This window comes from Argopecten irradians, chromosome 9 (genome assembly GCF_041381155.1).
Source record: "Argopecten irradians isolate NY chromosome 9, Ai_NY, whole genome shotgun sequence".
NCBI classification, from domain to species: Eukaryota; Metazoa; Mollusca; class Bivalvia; order Pectinida; family Pectinidae; genus Argopecten; species Argopecten irradians.
Window position 1 is genome coordinate 12,838,775 of NC_091142.1, and position 26,615 is coordinate 12,865,389.

At 36.3% G+C, this 26,615-nt stretch overlaps 1 protein-coding gene across 1 annotated transcript; it reads right to left on the minus strand.

Annotated features, from left to right (window-relative positions):
- Positions 1-1,174: 1,174 nt before the first annotated feature.
- On the minus strand, positions 1,175-26,607 carry LOC138331506 (ABC-type oligopeptide transporter ABCB9-like). Its single transcript, XM_069279183.1, has 14 exons — positions 26,524-26,607; positions 24,873-25,057; positions 23,685-23,763; positions 12,357-13,066; positions 11,854-11,968; positions 11,263-11,393; positions 10,329-10,534; positions 9,612-9,809; positions 8,833-8,961; positions 6,755-6,943; positions 6,029-6,202; positions 5,582-5,777; positions 5,160-5,266; positions 1,175-4,706 (listed from the first exon to the last, which is right to left on the minus strand). The coding sequence occupies exons 4-14, from the start codon at positions 13,060-13,062 to the stop codon at positions 4,497-4,499; spliced, it is 2,361 nt and encodes a 786-aa protein (XP_069135284.1). The 5' UTR covers positions 13,063-13,066; positions 23,685-23,763; positions 24,873-25,057; positions 26,524-26,607; the 3' UTR covers positions 1,175-4,496.
- Between the last annotated feature and the right edge of the window lie 8 nt (positions 26,608-26,615).

A 26,615-nucleotide genomic window follows, 5' to 3' on the forward strand; every position in this document is an offset into this window, starting at 1 on the left:
CAAAGTTACTTACTTTGCACCATTACCACCATTGAAAAATTTGAGCTTCTAATTTTACTTCAAGATAAAAATATTAAAAATAATCAATTGCATCCCGAAAAAATTCAGTGGCACTATGTTCTATATGGAATGAGGTTCTGACTGCGCATGCACCAAAAGCCAAATTAATGATTTTATATTATTTTTTATGTTAGTTACACATATATATACACGATTAAACACCAATTATTGTTCAAATGATGAGTATCATTTATGCTCTGTCGGCACTGGAGCATCTTTAAACGTATAGGCTAGTAAATAAATTGGAACCATTTAATAAAGATTAATTTCTAACTTTTACAGTTCAAGAAAAAAAATATATCGTAGATACTGTTAGTCGGTAAAGGTAGATAACTCGTTGTAAAATATAAAAATAATAAAATATTATCATTCACCTGAAATCGTTTTATAACAGTGATGTACAGTGTATTCACATCATCCTGGCAGTCAATACGATAATAAACTATCATAACGTCCATTACTAGAGCGGATATAAACTTTTTCAAGTTTTGTTTCATTAAAAATTATATTTTGTATGCATCCAACTATCTGTCTTTTAGAATATATAAAATTTACACATTTCTTAATATAATGTCTTGGATAAATTATCGGGACAATCTCCAAATCCAGCAAAAATATCATAGTGATACATTGATTCTCCACTCAATAAAAATACTTGATTAATCATAGAATAACAAATAATTGCATTTTCAAAGATTTTATTTGATATGACAAAATTGAACTTAGCACAAATATGTGTTGTTCATAACAGGAATATACATGTAATTTCAACAAAAAGATTATTTTATCCATTTTTCATTTAACCATACAAACGTCTCAGTCATAGATTATCTCTGATTTACATGTAGTTTTCCGTACAGACAGAAGCGATTTTATTTCCCAACCACACCAAACAAAAAGCAAAGTAATACACAACACCCATTAAATGTAAAACCGACTAGTAATATTAAACATTAATAAACAAGAGAAAGATTTGGAAAACAATATATGCATGTACCTAAAGCCAAAAGATTGAAAATGTAGATTTGAAATGAGTAAATTCCATAGATTTCAAAATCATATTTACGTTCTGTTAAAGATGATCCACAGCTGACAAATGGTATTTTTTTCACTATCAAAAACAGGAGTAGACGATTTACATTGTAGTATTTTTCTTCAATTACAAAAATTACTTATTTTACACCACTACCACCATTGGAAAGTTTGAGCTTATAACTTTACTTCAAGTTATAATTACAAAAAATAATTAATTGCATCCTGAAAAAATTCCGTGGCAATATATACGGATTGCGCATACATCAAAGTCAAAACAAATTATTTTATATTATTTTTTTTGCGTTATTTAGACACATATATACACACAATAAAACCTCAATTATTGTTCAAATGATGAATATCATTTGTGCTATTCATCATTTGTGCTTTGCAGGCGGTGGAGCATCTTTAAAGGAAAACTTATTACTAGTATCACTTTCTAAACGATTCACCTATAAAACAAATGCACGGCGATTGTCTACCATTACGCTACGCAGTCACATAGAAATGAGCCATTATTTTTAACAGTGAAATAAGTCTACATTTGTAATACGTTTTACATCAGAGTTTTGCCATTTTTGGTAGTCATGGATGTTCTGAGGTAATTGATAATTATATACATGTATTATCGTTTCAGAAACATAGTAAAAACTAAGATTCGACTAGAGTACGAGATTCAGGTTGATGCAAATAAATAATAATGAGTGTTTTTCACTTATGATAAATAAATTGATTAATAAACAATTGATACAATGAAACAATAATACCGGAAAAGTACAAAAACATCAGACCCTGATATCTTGAAACAAAATGAAGACAAAAACTGACTTAACCGTCAAAATTTTCACCTAGTAACGTAAGGAGAAACAACTTAAGTTTTGAGTTAAGTCTGCAGTTTTCTTTCGAGAAATCGGAGCTAGGTTTGAATTAAAGGTCTGAATCAAAAATATTTGTGTCAAAATCAACGGAGACTTTAAAAGATCAGACCCAATGGGCTATTACTATGCTACGCAATAAAGCATAGATATGAGTCTACATTATTTTCATAGCTTCATATTGAGTAGAAATCATAGTTTTAAATAAAAATCGTGCATTTTCTTGGTGCTGTATCTTAACCAAAGACTTTCTAACGTTATTATCATCATTGATAAATATGCATTAACTTTCACTTCAGTACTATATTGTAAATTTAAGATTCGAGTATGGCACGAGATTCATGTTTATGTAAATAAAGAATATGAAAGGAATCACTTAAACAAAATTGAATCATCAAATATATTGACGAAATGAAACAATAATATCGGATTAATACAAAGAGATCATGTTTCAATGAAAATAATTTGTCAACATCAACCGAGACTTCAAAAAGATCAAACTTGATGCAATGCGTTATCGTACAAGGATTGTCTTGAACAGATGTTTATATGCTACAGATATACTTGAACACATGCATCTGAGTGCAATCTAAAAGAAAACGCAGAAATCACATCATCTCTAAAGCCGATATCTAAAATTTTAAACTTGAATGAGGAAAAGATCAAACTTGATGCAATGCGTTATCGTACAAGGATTGTCTTGAACAAATGTTTATATGCTACAGATATACTTGAACACATGCATCTGAGTGTAATCTAAAAGAAAACGCAGAAATCACATCATCTCTAAAGCCGAGATCTAAAATTTTAAACTTGAATGAGGAACACTTTGTAATTTGACGAACGATTCATACAAAAAAGAAGAAAAAAAAAACCCAGAGAATTCAAATCCCCGAGGCGTAGTTAACATCTTTTAAGCTAAAGATTGTATTATTGAAGGAGATTTCGAGAATACCGCTAAAGATGTTATTGTCATATATACGTCAAATTGTATAGAAAATGTTTGTTCACGAATGTTTGCACTCATCCTAGAAAAAGTCATGAAACGGTGTCTCATCCAAAGCTAAAGTAAATCAATGCAACTAAGTCACTTAAAATAAAGCAACAAACAAGCAGACATTAAAGCACTTGTAGTTTAACTTCAAGAAAATGATCAAAACATATAATCCATATATGACAAAAAGAGAAACAATTTAAATCTAATAGATCACACAAAAATATTGGTCCAATATAAAGAAAAAGTCATAATACCAGATGACTAGGTGTTGTGAGTATTGAGGAGAAAAACGTTTCCTCATGTATAAATAACTTTGGTAAGTACATAGGTTATATTCGAATATACATGTAAACTTGCAAACACCACTGCATTAATGCCATTCCTACGAATCACAAACATAATGAGGTATTCTTTGACTATCAAACGAATCTTTAACAGTAATGGTTTATTGGTTTACATTTCTCTGTTTTGGAATGGTAATTACACGTAAGTAAGATTATACACCCTGTACATCTAGATTACATCTCAAGGTAATTTATTTAAGCATTAAACTATCTTCTTATGGTATATATGGTCTATATAGATGCCAGGGCTTTGCAGACAATCTTCCACATTATGAGATGATTGTCTGCAAAGCTCTGGCATCTATATAGACCATAGATGCCATAGGAAGATAGTTTAATCCTTATATTTACATTATCAACTCATTTTAGGGATTCTGCATTAACATTGTTTAAGTTAGATCAGGAAAACCATTTATCAACGACGATTTCATCCACAAGATGGAACAGCCATTTTGACGGTGATCAGTTGACGTCACCAAGTCAACATTAGTGACGTCATAATGGCCATGTTTTTGGTGTCAGTTATGACGTCATATATTTCACTTATACTTGGTTTATTTATATAGTAGAATTGACAAGGAAATGTAAATATAAATGTATCTTACATTTATTTTTAAATATATCGGTGTATAAACGGCCATACATGACTTCGATGGTAATGCTGTATCTTAAATCTATTTAACGAAAAATTTATTTTAACCTAGAGGACCTTGCGGTAGATTAGCATTTGGCTAAGCATGATATCCCCTCTAAATAAAGTTTTATTATATTATTATTATAACATAGATTTAGTTCAATTTACATTTGTAAAAATAAAACATTTGTCCATGTAATACATTTCATAACAAAAATACTGTAACCGTACTTATTTCAACGCAGTTAAATTTAAGCGCAAGTGAGAACAAAAATGTTAATTATGATATATTTGCGAGGATATGAATTAGCGCAATTCGGTGATTCAATACCGGAAGAACCGGGAGTTCCTTTTTACAAAATTTACGAAAAGCGCTAAAATAAATCTACCGCTAAAATAAGCACGTTTGCAGTAAGTGGAAATGATTGTTCGACAGGCATTCCATACATATCTCTGATGTAAACACGAAACAGACCACTATATATCCAAGCGAAACATACGCTATCATAAATATTTGTAGTTATCGTTTGATCAACAATATCGTATACCTACTAACAAGATGAATTGGTTTCTTTCAATTGTCTCTTAACAAGCTTAGCATATAGTCCTTTATGAGAGAGGAGTTCGACATGGGACCCTTGTTCCACCACGTGACCTTTATCTATCACAATGATACGATCAGCTTTCTCTACGGTACTGAGTCGATGAGCTATAATAATCACAGTCTTTCCTTGTAAGTTCTTGTAGATAGCTTGCTGAACCTATGACATCAAATATTATTACAAGATACGTATGATCAAGGTACATTCCTTATAATCTCTTGGTTATGGAATTCCTGGGGCCAGGACATATAACATGATGCGACGTATATGTCCTGGGGTCAGGACATATAACATGATGCGACGTATATGTCCTGGGGCCAGGACATATAACATGATGCGACGTATATGTATGAAATAAATCTTACTATCTTAGAGGTACTGACCAATGCACATATTTCATTTTCTTGACAATGACTATTAAAGTTTGAATTTGTTTTATCTTATCAATATATAATTTTAATTGATATATTAGTTTGTCAGGTGAAAGACGAAAGGTTTTCAAAGTGGTACCAGTATTATTACATTGTATGAAGGCAAGTTTTATATGGAGTGATTGTTAACAGAAAGCATTTGCAATTCATTCTTTATAAGGTATATATTTTCGCTACTTACAACGTGCTCTGATTCCGAGTCGAGTGCACTGGTTGCCTCATCAAGCAATAAAATGGCGGGGTTTCGGATCAGCGCACGAGCAATAGCAATTCTCTGTTTTTGTCCTCCTTAATACAATAAAAATAAAGAAAAGAATGAAATGCACAACTTTCATATGAAAACTATCTTGTTATCGAAAAACAAAATAACAACAAGACTTCTTGAACCAAATATAAGGAAAAACAAGTGAAACTGCAGACATGATGTTGACAATACAACATTCAAAATGCTTTATTTGACGAGGTTTTTAACAACTGCGACTTTTTTCATAGTTTTTTGTAAGGCAACCATTTTTAGATTTTACAGAATCGTATTTGTTCAAAACCATTTCAAGTTTAGAAAGCATTTGCACATGTGGACACGAATGTCACGTAAATTCCTACCCGAGAGTTGTAGTCCTTTCTCGCCAGCCTGAGTATCATAACCTTTCTTCATCTCCGTGATGAATTGATGAGCATTAGCTAAACCTGCAGCTCTAACCACGCGCTCCATCCCATAATTCTCTTCCGGTAGCCCACACCTAATGTTATCCTTGAGTGACCGTGCATAAAGCACAGGCTCCTGTCCTACCAGAGCAAGCTTTAGGAATTTGAAATATAAATATTTTAATATACTTATTAATTGCCGTTGTGCTCAAAATAACAATACACGATCTTGCATCTATTAACGTTCCTCTAGCAATTTCTATGGGATATGATTATGAATAATAGTTTTGCATATAGATAGGTATGATATTTATTCTATATACCAAGTATGTACCATGATTGTATTTAACTCTACTTTTATAAATAAATATGCATATTCATTACACGAACTACTTAAGTATATACCTTTGTATGTAGGAACGTATGGTCGTAACTCTGTATCGGATGACTGTCCAGTAACACTGCCCCAGTACACGTCTCGTAGAAATGTTCCATCAAGTTGATACACGAAGTCTTACCACTACCACTAGGGCCTACAAGGGCCACAACTTCTCCTGGCGCCACCGAGAACGATACGTTCTGAAAACAAATTAGCAATTTCACATAATTGAAAAATAGAGCGTATGTAAGGTCTATATGGCGACTTTTTGCGATCATGCAACTCGGGCGGCAGGTACATTAATTATTTCCAATCTCCAAGAAATATAAGATAAGGATGTAAATACGATATTGCATTAGAATACCAACGCAAGAAGATTATACAAAAGCATAATTCATTATTTTGCTTGTTGTCGGTATCGCATCCTCGATACTCGAGGGATTACAATCACTGACGTTATATCCACCCTGCACAATGGCATAACAAAAGTGAAGACAACTTAACACACGGGTAATGGGGTCCTTAGATGTTCATGAAAAGAATCGAATATTGGTACACTGTGGTTGACAGTGATAGTAACCCCTGGAGTATCGAGTATCTGGTATCTTAGAAGAATCATTATTTAATCATGTTAAAAATATTCGCTGTTTACTCTCTCAACGCTCGTACAACGATCATAGAAAGCCAAATGGTAACACAATTGTATTTACTATTCAACGATTTTACATTCATGGGGTCCTCCAAATATTTACCTTCAAAATCGGTGTTTCACTACGCGTTGGGTAAGCAAAAGTGACGTCTTTAAACTCAATTCTACCCTGGACAGAATGTGGTGCTAAGGTACCATTGTTTAGTATTTTGGGGACACGGTCCATATATTCGAATACTTTTTCTGACGCTCCAACTGCCTGCATCAATCCTGTGTACACGTTCCCGATATTCTGTTATATCATCAAAAATATCTTCATTATTTCGTACTTTGAGGAATAAATTAACATTAAGACAGAATATTATGAACAACGTCTTTACTAATATGTTGCATGACATCTAAAAGCATGTGTATTACTGTAAACGAACTTATTTTTGCGTATTTTGCGGTTAAATAAAATTTGCGAAATCAAGTCGCCCTGAATATAATTTTGTTTACAATATCCATTAACAATGTACGTACACAAACTTATCATTTTCACAAAACAAGAGATCCCAGAGGGATCTTGGCGCCCACCAAAGAATGATCTATGTCTGACAATGGAAAGAGGGATCTTTTCCCTGCTTTTCAAACTTGTTCAAACACACTACATATAAAATTTGAAACAGATCGCTATAGTACTTTCTAAGACATAGTGGTAACAAACTTCAACAATGAAATCTAAGATGGCGGCCGGTTTGCCATCTTGTTTACCAATCAGTGCCGAAAGGCATTATGGATCAGTCCTTAAATGTACTATGTACAACTAGTGTACAAGGGGAAACTATGCATGGAATTTGAGAAAGATCCCTTCAGTACTTTTTGAGAAATATTGATAACAAACTTTAACTATCAAAATCCAAGATGGCCGTCAGTCGGTCATCTTGTTTCCGATCGGTCCCAAAATGCAATATGCACAATTAGGGTCCTAGGGGAACCTGTATATGAAATTTGAGAAAGATCCCTTTAGAACTTTTTGAGAAATAGTGGTAACAAACTTTAACCATTAAAATCCAAGATGGCCGCCTGTCGACCATCTTGTTGACCAGTCGGTCCCAATATGCAATATGCACAACTAAGGTCCTAGGGGAACCGACATATGAAGTTTGAGAAAGATCCCTTCAGTACTTTTTGAGAAATAGCAGTAACAAACACTAACTATCAAAATCCAAGATGACCGCCTGTCGGCTATCTTGTTCACCGATCGGTACCAAAATGCAATATGCACAATTAGGGTCCTAGGGGAACCTGTATATGAAATTTGAGAAAGATCCCTTTAGCACTTTTTGAGAAATAGTGGTAACAAACTTTAACCATTAAAATCCAAGATGGCTGCCTGGCGGCCATCTTGTTCACCGATCCGTCCCAAAATGCAACATGCACAATTAGGGCCATAGGGGAACCTATATATGAAATATGAGAAAGATCCCTTCAGTACTTTTTGAGAAATAGCGGTAACAAACTTTAACTATCAAATTACAAGATGGCCGCCTGTCGGCCATCTTGTTCACCGATCGGTCCCAAAATGCAACATGCACAACTAGGGCCCTAGGGGAACCTATATATGAAATTTGAGAAAGATCCCTTCAGTACTTTTTGAGAAATAGCGGTAACAAACTTTAACTATCAAAATCCAAGATGGCCGCCTCTCCGCCATCTTGTTCATCGATCGGTCCCAAAATGTAATATGCACAACTAGGGTCCTAGGGGAACCTGTATATGAAATTTGAGAAAGATCCCTTCAGCACTTTTTGAGAAATAGCGGTAACAAACTTTAACTATCAAAATCAAAGATGGCCGCCTGTCGGCCATCTTGTTGACCGATCGGTCCCAAAATGCAATATGCACAACGAGGGTCCTAAGGGAACCGACATATGAAATTTGAGAAAGATCCCTTCAGTACTTTCTGAGAAATAGCGGTAACAAGAATTGTTAACGGACGGACGGACGGACGGAAGGACGGACGGAAGGACGGACGGACGGACGACGGACCACGGACGAAAGGCGATTTGAATAGCACACCATCTGATGATGGTGGGCTAAAAAATGATTCATAAAATATCACATTTTTGAAATAAAATAATTTATTTGAAGTACAATAGTTATGTGCATTAAATTTTAACCTTGAATAGAACAACTTACGTCAAGGCATTCCCCAAGTTGCATTTGGTAGAGGATGAATGAGACGAGGTTACCTCCACTTAGTTTTTCATTGACCACCAGGTGGCCTCCGTAGTACAGCACGGATGCCGTCAGCATTAGCTCAAACAACTACGTGTAAAACAAGTGAGAATTGAAACGGATTATTTAAACAGCAACAGAAAGTCGGATAAACCAGGATCAAAACATATCATTATCATAAAGATGCATACAAAAGTCACGAAAAACATTTAATACATTTTACTCGCACTTGACTTTTGCGAGAAACCAAGTTTTGCAAAATTTCGAAGGATAGCTCGAACGTGAATTCAAATATTTCGCGAATAACATTGACGCAAAATATTGTATACGCGAAAATACAATAGTTAAAAGCACGTGTGCATACTTGCCAACCTTCCTTATTTTGGAGGAGACTCCCGATTTTGAACCCCCAATTTAGGTCATTTTAGAAAGTCCAAATTCTTTTAATATTCAAAATGTAAAAAGTCTGACTATAACATCAGAAAGAACAGGTCAAAATATGCAAAAATCAACCTTTAATTTATTCATAGGGGGTTACTAAGTAGACATTCTTGAGGTTAACAATTTCAAAATGTGAAATTACCCCCATGGGGATTTCAAAAAGTTGGCATGTATATGCATATACCAACTATTTTGTATGTTAGATAAGAGAGTTTCACAAAGTTAGAATACATGTGTCAATATTGTCATAGTTAGTATCCTATATTGTCACATCTGTTCTATCTGCGATGACATCAAACCTTGTTAGTCCACACGTATCCAGCGTAGAACACTGCCTGCTTCTTCTTTATTTTGTACATGCGCAGAAGGTGGGAATAGTAACGAGCCTTCTCTGAATTCTCATTAGCGAAACTCCTAACAGTGCGCATACTCGTGAATGCCTCTTCCGCCACCTCATTAGCTTTCGCCAGGCGGTTCTGTACTTGTTTGGAGAGTCTCTGAAATTACAACAAACCGAAATCTAAATAAATAATAAATACAACTAAAACATTTTTATTAGTCTTCGTCTCCAATTAATGCTACCGGAAAAACTTAAATCGTTGATAATATTTTTCTCATTGCTGCTGTATAATTTTTTTTCTTATTAACGTTTATATATAAATGGTTTCTTCACATATTTGGTGATATGTATACCTGTAGAGATTATAGCTACTAATTGATTGGATATTTTTAAATACAACCATTTGACAATGTATTAATATTGCTAATGAACTAGAAACTTATTTTTGGGAAAGTTAGTAAATAATGTTTGGTGCACAATTAGATTACTAGTAAATCGACCGTTAATTGAATACTACAATGACAGACAAACAAATCAAAAGTGACATTGTGTTAAGAGAGGTAAGACAGATACATATAGAGTGCATATTTATAATGTGGGGCTTTATTGTTTCTTGTAAAATAAAGTATTTTTCAAAAAAAAACAAACATTTATTTTCTAACGTTTCTCTACATACCTTATAGTACTTGCCATAGACTTTGGACACCCCGAATACCAGCGGGATGACAATTAGAGACAGTATACTCATACGCCAGGACAATTTGGCCATGAAAACAACCACGCCCGCTGCCTGGATGATACTCCGTAAGAAGATGTTTATGTTCAAGGTGACAGTATCACTCATGACAGTGGTGTCAGAGGTCAGTCTAGATGTGATATCACCTGGAGACATAACGTAAAATAAACCAAACTTGATTTCAAACAAATGCACCATTAAAAACCATGTAAATAGCAACAAACCTTCATTCATAACATAGTCGGTTATTTACATGTGTCAGAATTTTGTGTGATTTTAAGAAATGTATGTTCAAAGGAAGAAATAGAAATTTTGCGGTTTTAAATTTTCGCGATCTGGCTTTAGGGTATGATATAACCATTTTTTTCTCTATAATTCGCGAATCAAATATTCGCGATCATAGCATCGTCCCGCGAAATCGCGAAAATACCACCCTTCGGTTATCCGCTATCCGGCATAAAAACTATAAAAAAAAAAACATTTTGTAGTAATGCACTGTTAACAGCGGTGGCAGAAGTGGGATTAAGCGGTATGTCTCATGAGAAAATAAGGTAAAAGACAACTTATGAATTCTGAAATATTGGCATATAATTTAGTACCACGTCCCAGATTCATTTAAACTAAGTTTTGACAAAAAGTTACGTAATATTTGATTGGCTAAGCAGAAAGATTGTTTCGTGATACTGCACGGGGTTAGGTTTGCATTAAGAATAATGAAGACATATATTAAAGTGCGCTTTTAATTAATTGCACATAATAACGAATCATGCAACATTAGCAAATATCTTAATTCATGACATATAAACAATTATGAGTTTTTATTATTTATTTTTCAAAGCGTGTTTTGAATTAATTACACAGGAATGACACATACCAGTTTTAACACTATCGAAAAATCCAATTTCCTGATCAATGATACTTGAGAAGAGAAGATCTCTAATCCGGACATTTAGTCTCGCCATCGCCACAGAAAACAAACCTCCTCGTAGACCGGTCGAAATAGCACTGTATGTGTATAGCGAAAATGACACATTGCTAATTTTCTAACTGGGGATACAATTTTAATACAACACTTTCTCTGAGTATGTGAACTCTTTAATAGTATAGCCTAATTGTGCTTTATATCATTAATGAATTTATAGTGTAATTCTGATCATACAAAAAATAATGTGAAACTGTATGGTCAAAAATGAAGTATTTGATATGTATATGCAGGTAACTGATGGCTTCTTACATAACGAAATACATACTGAGGCTTTCCTATGCATGGAATTTGTAATTAGTAAACTCAACTAAGCGGGAAGCATTATTGTGAACACTCTATTAATCATCAAATCTTTATTAATATACTACCATTCCAACTCATAATCTAGAAAATCAAAGACAAAATGCATATACCTCTCCATTAAATTAAATGGTATATTATGAAAATATGAGTAACATAGCTAGAACTGAGTTTGCTTACCTGCCAGTCGATATAATGACGACGTATATGATAGCCCGAGTAAATTTAGCCTTGGATTTGTCTATCACAATTCCATCCACAACTTGACCGGTGTAATACGGGATAAAAATATCACCTGAAATTAAAAATTCGCAAGACATTTATAGAACAAACATTTATTATATTTTTATTATAACCTAACGCTCTTCAAACTCTTGCGATTATGTCAATATTTCGCAAAATCGTAAGAATATCCCCACGAAAATAATAAAAATGTGTACTTGGAATTCCGTACCTATTTGCTGCCAAATATATATAAAGTAGACGTATAATACAATGTAAAGCAAAATCAAACAAAATTGACTGAATACTTAAATAATTACTTACTTACATTGTAAGGTATATTGCAAATATAGTATTATCGCAATCTCATAATATTAAACTTAAAAAATAAAATATGTTTGGGGAGAAGAATATTTGAGTGTATATAGGCAGAAATCGAACTTTAATATCAATATACTTACTGACGGCCGCAATTACTAAGAACATAAATGCTCCTGCAATGTATCCTAGATCTGGTTTAGAATAGGAAAACAATCTGAAAACTGTTGCTCTTTTCTCTGAGAGAGACCGTGCTTTGGACTTCTTCTCGCTATCTTCATCGTCGTCATCATCATCATCGCTATCATCAGACTCTGGCGTCTTTCTTGAATCAGATGATAAAAGACGTCTCCTCTCCTCTTCGTCGCCATCGTTGATTCGAATATAGTCATTTTGTAAGAAATCATCGCCTTGCACAATTGAAATTTTACATAGAGCACTATAAAGTATATGAAATAGAAGGCATCCCATGAGACACCAGCCGAACTGGGCCCAGAACCACTTGTCTTTTAACCTCTCGGCATCATCTGATACCATGAGTAGTTTCACAAGGTCGTAAATCCCCATAAGTATAGGAAAGCAGACGACACCTTCCTCTAGCTTCTGTATCCTGGTTAATGCTTCCAGAGGATGCCGGACGACCGCCAACGCGAGCCCTAAAAGAACACATGTTCGAAGCACACCAAAGCACCATAGTTCGAATGTAGATGTTAGGACGGAATATTGGGCTGTTGCCGTGGAGAATTTGTCTACCAGCTGATCGCAATGTCCGAAAAGGAGAGTGGAAACAACAGTATCACAAAGAGCGGTGACGACACATCCAACGACAACTGGCATTCGGCGGACCATGATGCTGAAAAATAATAATTCTGTTGTAACTTACTTATTTCAGGTGGCTTCATTTTGTCTATTTATGTTAACAAAGGTATCAACGATTAATTAGCAACTCGACGTTCTCACAACGACCTTTATTTGATTACTCGGTAAAATGATCTTTCAATAATTCATAAACGACAAAAATTGGATGTTAAGGCCAAACTATGAAAGAAAATATCATAATAATATTAAGATACACTATATACAGTTTTAAGCTTCACCGAAATCTCGTGAATTGTGATTCAAATAATACTCGAGCAAATATTTCATTTCCACTAGCATTAAAAAGTAATGCAGGATATCACTTTGTATCAGTTGAACTGTAATTGGTCAGAATGGATTCATAATTACAATATCTTAACACTGAATGTGCTATCCAGAGATGTTTTAACGTAATGAGAAAGGGTTACATCGGCATGTGGTTGACATCAACGACAACTCATACTTTGGACATGCATTGATTAGTCGCGTTGGTACAATAATGTTGATAACATCTATTGGTACATAAAAGTGTAATACGTGAGTTCAATATTGATCAGGATAGCATCATTTTATGCTTATGTGTGTCGATTAAATATGCTGAAATCATTACATGATTACCTGTGACATTAAGGATGATAATCTCACGTACGTTGTCGTTAACTACCTTTACTAGCTGTCACATCACTGACAGAACTAGTTTCTAGGCTCTCTCTGGAATACAGGTACTCTGTACAACGACATAGACTTTGTTGTATGTACGTATCTATCAGCGCATCGTCAGTGAAAATTTACGCTTGTGTATTTGTATAAATGGAGAAGTATTTTGTCGGAAGGAAATAATGTACGCTCCATATAGAATACACCTGGTGTATACGACTGCACGACAGGAAATATAAAAAACACTGAATAGAGTGCATCTATACTGTGTGTCGAACATATGTTTCAATTGATAAAATATATTCCGTCATAACATCATGGCATCATCACTATAACTGTCTTTAAGCACATCTGTTTACCATGTGATCTCAAAACTAACACATTTCCTGGTATTGATTTCGTTATAATTAAAATCAAATTAAGTTCGGTTTTATTATTTATCTTTTCGGACCAGACTGGATGTTAATATGTTAAGAGACTATTTGTTAATTATTTTTTCATTAAATGATGAATGTGCGTACATATGTATTTCGATTTGTAAGGCCAGGCATCTAGTTACAATATGTTTTATCCTCTAGTAAGTCAGTATTATTCCGGATATGGAATACTTCAAAAAGGTTAAAATGCTCTCTTTGAAACAATTGGATTATAATATTACATTAATTATGTCTTTCTCATTGCCCATTTGCGTTTCAGCTTAAATTTGACTCTATAGATATTTCTACTAGGTCTATATAAGTATTACACACATACAGAAAGAAACGTATCAATAGTGTTTGTGGCTGAGGCATCCATCTATCGATCGCGACTAACCCGTTAAAATGACGACAACTCGTCAAAGCTTTTTCAGTATTACTTTGATTTTGTTTTCATCAGATACCATATAATAGAGCTTAATTGCAAGCCTTATATTTCAAAGAGTTGTTAAGAAAAAAACAACAACAAAAACCCAGAAAGCACAATGGTTGTCGTGAATGCTATATTATAAATCATGTCAACATGACATAGAATGGCAAGAACAACAATTCACCAGTATTATCATCATCTTATCTTATTCATGAGTGACCTTCCCTGCATGTAACAAGTTCCCGTGGTTAATAAGTGGGGTTTTTTTTGGAGATCGTGGTCTGTCCTAACTATGTGCTGTCTCCTTGTAATAGAGAAACCTTTGCTTATTCACTGAAACATAATGTGATGAAAATCAACCAGCAACACCAACCCAGTCATATTATAGGCATAAACCGGATGTGCATCTCACTTTATGAACGAGGTTAGGCAAGAGCAAAGAAACAAACATCCGGCACAACCAACCCAGTCACATTATATGAGTAAACCGGATGTTCATCTCACTTCATGAACGAGGTTAGGCAAGAGCAAAGAAACAAACATCCGGCACCACCAACCAAGTCACATTATAGGAGTAACCGGATGTTCCTCTCACTTCATGAACGAGGTTAGGCAAGAGCAAAGAAACAAACATACGGCACCACCAACCAAGTCACATTATAGGAGTAAACCGGATGTTCCTCTCACTTCATGAACGAGGTTAGGCAAGAGCAAAGAAACAAACATCCGGCACCACCAACCCAGTCACATTATAGGAGTAAACCGGATGTTCCTCTCACTTCATGAACGAGGTTAGGCAAGAGCAAAGAAACAAACATCCGGCACCACCAACCAAGTCACATTATAGGAGTAACCGGATGTTCCTCTCACTTCATGAACGAGGTTAGGCAAGAGCAAAGAAACAAACATCCGGCACCACCAACCCAGTCACATTATAGGAGTAACCGGATGTTCCTCTCACTTTCATGAACGAGGTTAGGCAAGAGCAAAGAAACAAACATCCGGCACCACCAACCCAGTCACATTATAGGAGTAAACCGGATGTTCATCTCACTTCATGAACGAGGTTAGGCAAGAGCAAAGAAACAAACATCCGGCACCACCAACCCAGTCACATTATAGGAGTAAACCGGATGTTCCTCTCACTTCATGAACGAGGTTAGGCAAGAGCAAAGAAACAAACATCCGACACCACCAACCCAGCCACATTATAGGAGTAAACCGGATGTTCCTCTAACTTCATGAACGAGGTTAGGCAAGAGCAAAGAAACAAACATCCGGCACCACCAACCCAGTCACATTATAGGAGTAAACCGGATGTTCCTCTCACTTCATGAACGAGGTTAGGCAAGAGCAAAGAAACAAACATCCGGCACCACCAACCAAGTCACATTATAGGAGTAAACCGGATGTTCCTCTCACTTCATGAACGAGGTTAGGCAAGAGCAAAGAAACAAACATCCGGCACCACCAACCCAGTCACATTATAGGAGTAAACCGGATGTTCATCTCACTTCATGAACGAGGTTAGGCAAGAGCAAAGAAACAAACATCCGGCACCACCAACCCAGTCACATTATAGGAGTAAACCGGATGTTCCTCTCACTTCATGAACGAGGTTAGGCAAGAGCAAAGAAACAAACATCCGGCACCACCAACCCAGTCACATTATAGGAGTAAACCGGATGTTCATCTCACTTCATGAACGAGGTTAGGCAAGAGCAAAGAAACAAACATCCGGCACCACCAACCAAGTCACATTATAGGAGTAACCGGATGTTCCTCTCACTTCATGAACGAGGTTAGGCAAGAGCAAAGAAACAAACAATCCGGCACCACCAACCCAGTCACATTATAGGAGTAAACCGGATGTTCCTCTCACTTCATGAACGAGGTTAGGCAAGAGCAAAGAAACAAACATCCGACACCTGCAACCCTGTCACGTTATAGAAGTAAACCGGATGTTCCTCTCACTTCATGAACGAGGTTAGGCAAGAGCAAAGAAACAAAAACATCCGGCACCACCAACCCAGTCACATTATAGGAGTAAACCGGATGTTCCTCTCACTTCATGAACGAGGTTAGGCAAGAGCAAAGAAACAAACATCCGGCACCACCAACCAAGTCACATTATAGGAGTAACCGGATGTTCCTCTCACTTCATGAACGAGGTTAGGCAAGAGCAAAGAAACAAACATCCGGCACCACCAACCCAGTCACATTATAGGAGTAAACCGGATGTTCCTCTCACTTCATGAACGAGGTTAGGCAAGAGCAAAGAAACAAACATCCGACACCACCAACCCAGTCACGTTATAGAAGTAAACCGGATGTTCATCTCACTTCATGAACGAGGTTAGGCAAGAGCAAAGAAACAAACATCCGGCACCACCAACCCAGTCACATTATAGGAGTAAACCGGATGTTCCTCTCACTTCATGAACGAGGTTAGGCAAGAGCAAAGAAACAAACATCCGACACCACCAACCCAGCCACATTATAGGAGTAAACCGGATGTTCCTCTAACTTCATGAACGAGGTTAGGCAAGAGCAAAGAAACAAACATCCGGCACCACCAACCCAGTCACATTATAGGAGTAACCGGATGTTCCTCTCACTTCATGAACGAGGTTAGGCAAGAGCAAAGAAACAAACATCCGGCACCACCAACCAAGTCACATTATAGGAGTAAACCGGATGTTCCTCTCACTTCATGAACGAGGTTAGGCAAGAGCAAAGAAACAAACATCCGGCACCACCAACCCAGTCACATTATAGGAGTAAACCGGATGTTCATCTCACTTCATGAACGAGGTTAGGCAAGAGCAAAGAAACAAACATCCGACACCACCAACCCAGCCACATTATAGGAGTAAACCGGATGTTCCTCTCACTTCATGAACGAGGTTAGGCAAGAGCAAAGAAACAAACATCCGGCACCACCAACCCAGTCACATTATAGGAGTAACCGGATGTTCCTCTCACTTCATGAACGAGGTTAGGCAAGAGCAAAGAAACAAACATCCGGACCCACCAACCCAGTCACATTATAGGAGTAAACCGGATGTTCCTCTCACTTCATGAACGAGGTTAGGCAAGAGCAAAGAAACAAACATCCGGCACCACCAACCCAGTCACGTTATAGGAGTAAACCGGATGTTCATCTCACTTCATGAACGAGGTTAGGCAAGAGCAAAGAAAACAAACATCCGGCACCACCAACCAAGTCACATTATAGGAGTAACCGGATGTTCCTCTCACTTCATGAACGAGGTTAGGCAAGAGCAAAGAAACAAACATCCGACACCACCAACCCAGCCACATTATAGGAGTAAACCGAATGTTCCTCTAACTTCATGAACGAGGTTAGGCAAGAGCAAAGAAACAAACATCCGGCACCACCAACCCAGTCACATTATAGGAGTAAACCGGATGTTCCTCTCACTTCATGAACGAGGTTAGGCAAGAGCAAAGAAACAAACATCCGGCACCACCAACCCAGTCACATTATAGGAGTAACCGGATGTTCCTCTCACTTCATGAACGAGGTTAGGCAAGAGCAAAGAAACAAACATCCGGCACCACCAACCCAGTCACATTATAGGAGTAAACCGGATGTTCCTCTCACTTCATGAACGAGGTTAGGCAAGAGCAAAGAAACACACATCCGGCACCACCAACCCAGTCACATTATAGGAGTAAACCGGATGTTCCTCTCACTTCATGAACGAGGTTAGGCAAGAGCAATGAAACAAACATCCGGCACCACCAACCCAGTCACATTATAGGAGATAGGAGTAAACCGGATGTTCCTCTCACTTCATGAACGAGGTTAGGCAAGAGCAAAGAAACAAACATCCGGCACCACCAACCCAGTCACATTATAGGAGTAAACCGGATGTTCCTCTCACTTCATGAACGAGGTTAGGCAAGAGCAAAGAAACAAACATCCGGCACCACCAACCCAGTCACATTATAGGAGTAAACCGGATGTTCCTCTCACTTCATGAACGAGGTTAGGCAAGAGCAAAGAAACAAACATCCAGACCCACCAACCCAGTCACATTATAGGAGTAAACCGGATGTTCCTCTCACTTCATGAACAAGGTTAGGCAAGAGCAAAGAAACGTTTTATGTGATGTATATCAGTCAAATACCAATTATAGGCCTATAGGAATATAACATTAAGATATCCAAATGTAGTCGCCTTTGGTATTTGAAAATCGAATTTGGAATAATGAATTCTTAAGGATTGGTTTGGTTATTACATTTACGTCAAATTAACAGCTACATTTTTATTGTAAGGTCATTTAAAGATGCTACACAGCTGACAATGGCATTTTTCTCTATAAAACACAGTAGCAGGCGATTGGCATTTTTACTTAATTTACACCATTACCACCATTGAAAAGTTTCAGCTTCTTATTTTACTTCTAAATCAGGATAAAAATATCACATTGCGTCCTGAGAAAAGTCCATTGCACTATACCCTATATGGAATAAAGTACTGATTGCGCATACACCAGAAGCAAAACAGATTATTTTACATTGTCTTTTTGTGTTGATTAGACATTCATTTGCACGAGTAAACACCAATTATTGTTCAAAAAATAAGTATCAATGGTGGATCATCTTTAAGGATGGTCCCCAATGTTGGTGGTGTCATGCGTGTGTGAAATTTGTGTTTTGGGAGTCTGTGGTACTCCTGCATGGACTGAATACTTATACAATGTTTATACAGTGTAGCTGTACATAATCTATATCGGAACCAGAGATCTCCACAGTTTTGAAGTCTATGACCCCTTTACTCTGTTAAAAACAGTCGACTGACTACTCCTTCAAAACTACCAAATGAATTTCATCTAAACTTTGCGGTAGTTATCCTTATGCACTGCAGTGCACAATCTATATATCGGAACAGAATTAATCTCCACCTTTTTCTGTCCATTTGTTAAAAAGGCTACTCCTCCGTAACTACTGGAGGGATTTCAATGAATCACGGTGGTAATACCCCTTAAAAGTATAGATGTGGATAATATATGTATATGAACAAGATATCTTTGCCTTTTTTAATTCTATACATTTATGTTACCGTTTTCCTCTTTGCAATGACACATGGAAGTTTGGTTCAGGGATAATTCCTATTACTTTTGGAATTTTTTTTACAGATTAAATTACATGAAAGAAAGCTGAAAGTGTAAGCCTATGGCTCACTTATCCCTCACTACCCCTTATTTGAGACACTGACAACCAAATGTTCCTCTATTTCATTACCATGGTAATTGTCACTAATCATTATATTTTTACATTTCATGTTTTTACTATTTTTCTTTCCTAAAGATACATATTACACAAATAATGAATTGTAGTTTCAGTGTGACTATACATAACCCCTACAGTACTACTATATATATAAATAATTTATAATTAGCATTGTTGTAAAATGGTAAAGAAACAATACAACAGTAATTGTGATAAAAGGTATGAACGTTTTATTGCACATAAGGTATAACTTTAGATCATTACAATAAATGTGATCCAGCTTAGAGGGCTGGTGAGATTCAAACTACAGATTTTGGTCAAACTCATAACAACCACTGTAGAAATGTAAAGTTAGGTATGGACTACACACACACTACACGTAAAGTCAAAATGGAAACATCGTACAATTCTTATGAAATAATCAAATGCAAAATTCATTTATATATATAAAATTTGTACATTTAAAATGCATTGGCAAAGCAAACAATGACAGTCAATTTTCCATTTCCTAAAGCTATCTTTAATCAAAACAGCAACACTTTAAAGATAGCCATACAAGTCGTTGTACAAAGAAGTCTTTACTGCAATTTTAGTTTGATGACTATTTTTTTCAGTGATTGGAAATTAAAAAAAAATATTGCCAGAAATACTCCAAGCACATGTTTTAATTGAATCGTTGTCAGTGAAAAAAGTGGCTAAGCATGACAAGAGGCCCAAAGGGCCTTAACGGTCATCTGACTACCTTGGCAATAGTAAAATTAATTATATATGTTGTCACTTTGTCAGGACCACATCAGGATCATTTTTCAATTTCTTTCAACAAATTTAATTTCAAACAAGAGGCCCAAGGGCCTTAACATATAGGAAATTAATTAGATATAGTGTCATGGTAGCCATCTTCGATTTGGGATCAACCAGAGATGTAACAACACATTGTCGGGACCATGTCAGGATCATCTCATGCAAGTTTCAGCCAAATCGCACCGGTAGAACTTGCGAAGAAGTTCAAAATGTGTTTTCAAGATGGCGGCTTTGGCGGCCATCTTGGATTTCGGATCGACCCGAAATATAACAACACTTTGTCAGGACCATGTCAGGATCATTTCATGCAAGTTTCAGCCTAATCGCACCGGTAGAACTTGAGAAGAATTTCAAAATGTGTTTTCAAGATGGCGGCGGTGGCGGCCATCTTGGATTTCGGATCGACCCGAAAAATAACAACACTTTGTCGGGACCATGTCAGGATCATTTCATGCAAGTTTCAGCCAAATCGCACCGGTAGAACTTGAGAAGAAGTTCAAAATGTATTTTCAAGATGGCGGCTGTGGCGGCCATCTTGGATTTCGGATCGACCCAAAAAATAACAACACTTTGTCAGGACCATGTCAGGATCATTTCATGCAAGTTTCAGCCAAATCGCACCGGTAGAACTTGAGAAGAAGTTCAAAATGTATTTTCAAGATGGCGGCTGTGGCGGCCATCTTGGATTTCGGATCGACCCAAAAAATAACAACACTTTGTCAGGACCATGTCAGGATCATTTCATGCAAGTTTCAGCCAAATCGCAGTGGTAGAACTTGAGAAGAAGTTCAAAATGTGTTTTCAAGATGGCGGCTGTGGCGGCCATCTTGGATTTCGGATCGACCCGAAAAATAACAACACTTTGTCGGGACCATGTCAGGATCATTTCATGCAAGTTTCAGCCAAATCGCACCGGTAGAACTTGAGAAGAACTTCAAAATGTATTTTCAAGATGGCGGCTGTGACGGCCATCTTGGATTTCGGATTGACCCGAAAAATAACAACACTTTGTTGGGACCGTGTCAGGATCATTTCATGCAAGTTTCAGCCAAATCGCACCAGTAGAACTTGAGAAGAAGTTCAAAATGTGTTTTCAAGATGGCGGCTGTGGCGGCCATCTTGGATTTCGGATTGACCCGAAATATAACAACACTTTGTCGGGACCATGTCAGGATCATTTCATGCAAGTTTCAGCCAAATCGCACCAGTAGAACTTGAGAAGAAGTTCAAAATGTGTTTTCAAGATGGCGGCTGTGGCGGCCATCTTGGATTTCGGATCGACCCGAAAAATAACAACACTTTGTCGGGACCATGTCAGGATCATTTCATGCAAGTTTCAGCCAAATCGCACCGGTAGAACTTGAGAAGAAGTTAAAAATGTATTTTCAAGATGGCGGCTGTGGCGGCCATCTTGGATTTCGGATTGACCCGAAAAATAACAACACTTTGTCGGGACCGTGTCAGGATCATTTCATGCAAGTTTCAGCCAAATCGCACCGGTAGAACTTGAGAAGAAGTTCAAAATGTGTTTTCAAGATGGCGGCTGTGGCGGCCATCTTGGATTTCGGATCGACCCGAAATATAACAACACTTTGTCGGGACCATGTCAGGATCATTTCATGCAAGTTTCAGCCAAATCGCACCAGTAGAACTTGAGAAGAAGTTCAAAATGTGTTTTCAAGATGGCGGCTGTGGCGGCCATCTTGGATTTCGGATCGACCCGAAAAATAACAACACTTTGTCGGGACCATGTCAGGATCATTTCATGCAAGTTTCAGCCAAATCGCACCGGTAGAACTTGAGAAGAAGTTAAAAATGTATTTTCAAGATGGCGGCTGTGGCGGCCATCTTGGATTTCGGATTGACCCGAAAAATAACAACACTTTGTCGGGACCGTGTCAGGATCATTTCATGCAAGTTTCAGCCAAATCGCACCGGTAGAACTTGAAAAGAAGTTCAAAATGTGTTTTCAAGATGGCGGCTGTGGCGGCCATCTTGGATTTCGGATCGACCCGAAATATAACAACACTTTGTCGGGACCATGTCAGGATCATTTCATGCAAGTTTCAGCTAAATCGCACCGGTAGAACTTGAGAAGAAGTTCAAAATGTGAAAAGTTAACGCACGGCGGACGCACGGCGCACGGCGCGCACGGCGGACGGCGGACGACGACGGACGAAACATGACGACTATAGGTCATCCTGAAAAAAGTGGCTAAGCTTGAAAATGCAAAATGAAATTGCTGCCAAAATCAGTTGTTTTACAGAACACAAAATTAAGTTGCTGCAGAAATTGTGTACAGAGTTATCTACCCTTGTGGATATATACTAATTATTACATTATCTTTAATTGGAGAAACAACATTTTTTTGCACAAAAAGTAATCATGTAAAAAAATGCACCCATAAGAGGGATTACTCTGTAATATACAAAGGCAGAATAAGTTTTACCTAAATATTTATATGCTTTGCCAGTCTTCAAATTTCATGTAATTCAAATATTTTTAACTTATTATAAATGTAATTTAAAAATATCATTGGTTAGATTTTTAGGACACCTATATTTATTTAATAAACTCAATTCATGTCTAACACTATTGTTTGCAAATATATCTTTTGGGATATTGAACTTAAAAGCCACAATCTATAATAAGTGGAAGATAGAACTAAATAAAGGTCCGTCAGGTTGGAGGTCTATTTCCTCTCCTACATATTGTACAGATGAAAGCTTATCCCTAACTTAAAACATAGCAATTAATATTATTTTGCCTTTGTCAATATATAAGCTCAGATGGCTCTAAGGATTTTTTCTGTCAACAATATTTCTATTTCATGTTTGATTTCGTCAAATTGTTATAGCAGTTTGCTATCAAATAGAATTATTAGTTTTTCTTAACACAAATTTAAATTAGAGGGGTCAGTTTGATTGTTAAGTGTTGTGAATACTGAACACTAATGTAAACCAAATAAAAAGGTGTGTTAATAGAAAGTCCATAAAATCAGCCAAAATTATTAAGAGATCTTCTTCAAAAGTGCAAAATACCAGTACCTTGAATTTACTTTTTGCTCTGACTTGTCCACCCTAGCTGTGACTTTTTTCTGTGACCTCTACTTTACATCTAGTGTCCCTGCAACATTGAACAGGAACTGGTGTCACAGAACTTACATATACATTGTTAAGTATATATGTTATATAAAACATGAGAATTAAACTAAATTTTTCCTGACAAAAGCTGAAGCCTTTAAGCGTATACGTATATACCAGGTGTCTTAATTATTCAATAAACAAATATCTTTATTAATAAGATCAGGTCAATAACCATGTAAAAAATAAATAAATAAATAAATAACACAGGGACAAATTACATGTCATGATTTTTTGCTTTCGTAACATTTATAATAATGAACAGGTGAACAAGGTGAATTCACTAGAGCAATATATAAGCAACCAGTATGTTGGATTGTCATAAATTAATTCACAATACATCTTCTGTATTTCCATATGACAGAGTTATCTACCCTTGCAAGTAAATATGGATTGTTACATTATGTTTTCATGCGTGTAATATCATATTTTTCAGAGATTAAAACATTCTTATTATTACCCACACAGTTGTAACGTCATCATTGATACCTATCAGCAAGGGAGAAAACTCTGTTATATACAAAAGATTAACTGTAAAAAGGGAGAAAACTCTGTTATATACAAAAGATTAACTGTAAAACACTAAAGAAAGATATCACAAAACAACACAGTTTGTATCAACAACTTTTGAATAGAACATAAATTCAAAGGATGAGAATGAAATGCACATCATGGTATAGTTTGTGTGGGCAAATGTATCACACATTATTTACACTTCAATTTTCAAGTTATTCAAATAAACATACACAATAACACACAAAAAATATTAGACTATGGAAAAAATATCTTAATGTAATTTCTTATGAAACACAACCATTTTCCATGTGTTTTTGTTTCATAAAATTTTGATTAAAATGAAACATGAAAATGATTAAATCAGCTGATACAAGCTCGGTTAGAAGATCTTCATCCTTTGGACATTTTTTGGTAAGAATTCTGTCAATGGTGTCAAACCAGCTTGTTTTTATTGCACAGTCATTTTGGCCTTAAATAAGTCACATTCTGAAGCACCAGTCAATACTATCAATCGACGTGACCAGCATCTTTAATGTCTACTCGCCGAGATAGAAACACTGCCAATAAAATGCTCACCACAGTCAGGAGAAAGAAACAAATGTAGAACATTTCTTCATCAAAAATGTCTGTGAAGGAGGGAAAGTAGGCTGCCCATCTCTTTACTAAATGCTGTGCTACTGTGTCACTCTTCATGATTGTATGATGACACTTTATTATCCTTTTCTGGTGATTTTTCGCTATTTTTTCCACCAAAAGCTTATCTGCAAGGAAAGAATACAACACATATATTTCATAACGTTATCATAAATCATGACTCATTAAGCTACCCAAGGTACGCACAAGGTTATGTTACCATAATTTTGAAATATTTTTTTAAAATGAATATTTCATTTAGATTTTGATCTCACTGATTTCACTAAAATTAAATGCAGATTGTGACACATATTTTAGAAAAAATTGTGAAAGCTTGCAGTTTTACTTACTTATAAATATTCCATTTAATGATAAAAGTCTTGTTAGAGATCTAGATACTATCTAAACCTCTGGTTTGGTGATTCTGATAGAATATAATACACTTGTGGCTACATGTATGCAATATAAGATGTATTAAACTTGTTAAGTAAAGGCTTGAGGCAAATCAAATTAATTAACTTGTTTGCCCTAAGTTGACAATTATTCAGTGCAAATATCATGGCTGAATTGGTTTTTTACCTATGTTCTATTTTTAGCCCCATGGTAAACAATGGAGGTGATTTAGTTTGTGACTTTTATAAAAATTAAGACAATGAAGTTTACCCACATTTGATGTTATATTAGTGACGATATCAATGCTATGTAAAAATTATAATGCCTTTTTTTATAAAAATGTTCAGAACGACTGTAGGCGTTTTCATTTCACCGAATCCTGGCTGCATTTGCAATTGGATAACAAAAAAAACAGTCTATGACTATTTTCATGCATGTGAAGATGTGGACCAACAAATTCCCAAAAAGACATACGGTATATATACAACCATAATTTCCAGTATATGGACAGTCAAATGTGTCGACCAATAACTATCAGCACTGAATAGTATACATAGTGAACAGTATGTTAGAGAACCCCTTTATCTCGCAATTTGCCTATATTACTGTACTGGCAAGCGACCAGTTCTCGCCGGGTACTAATTCTCGCCATCGCATGTGTACTTGTATGATCACACAAATTTTCTGACCACTTTTTGTGGGAATCATAATGGTAGTGTCTTCTATCAGACTTTAGTTACTAAATTTCCATGTTAATTTTGCAGATACAGATGCGATGGCGAGAATTGGTACTCGGTGAGAACTGGGCCGTTTTCGATTATACGGTTTGACTGGTTGGACCTAGTAGTTCGTTTATTAATTAAAGACGGACCTGGTGATTTTATACTGTTTTCAGACGAGCCCTCATAGTCCTGTATCTTGAAAAACTAACAAGTCCGTCAGGATATTTATACACGTCTGAAATAATGACTTTATATATCCAACGAGGCCTGTGGTCGAACCGGTTTTTCCGAATAAACAAAAACGGCCCAGGTCGCCTGCCGGTACGGTTTACTGCAAACGTACATTACAGTGATAGAAAGACCGCAGACAATTGAAGGTCTAAGTATTGCGAACTCAACGATTCTGTGACATATAGCCATGCACAACAGTAATTTACATCTTCACTTAATGAATTACACACTAGAAATACATCACATACCAACAGGGTTTAAAGAAATCTCTCTGTTTTTCCACCAGATTAAATTTCTTAGCGTCAGCCTTTTTACCGGAACATAGTCTAAAGTGGTAATT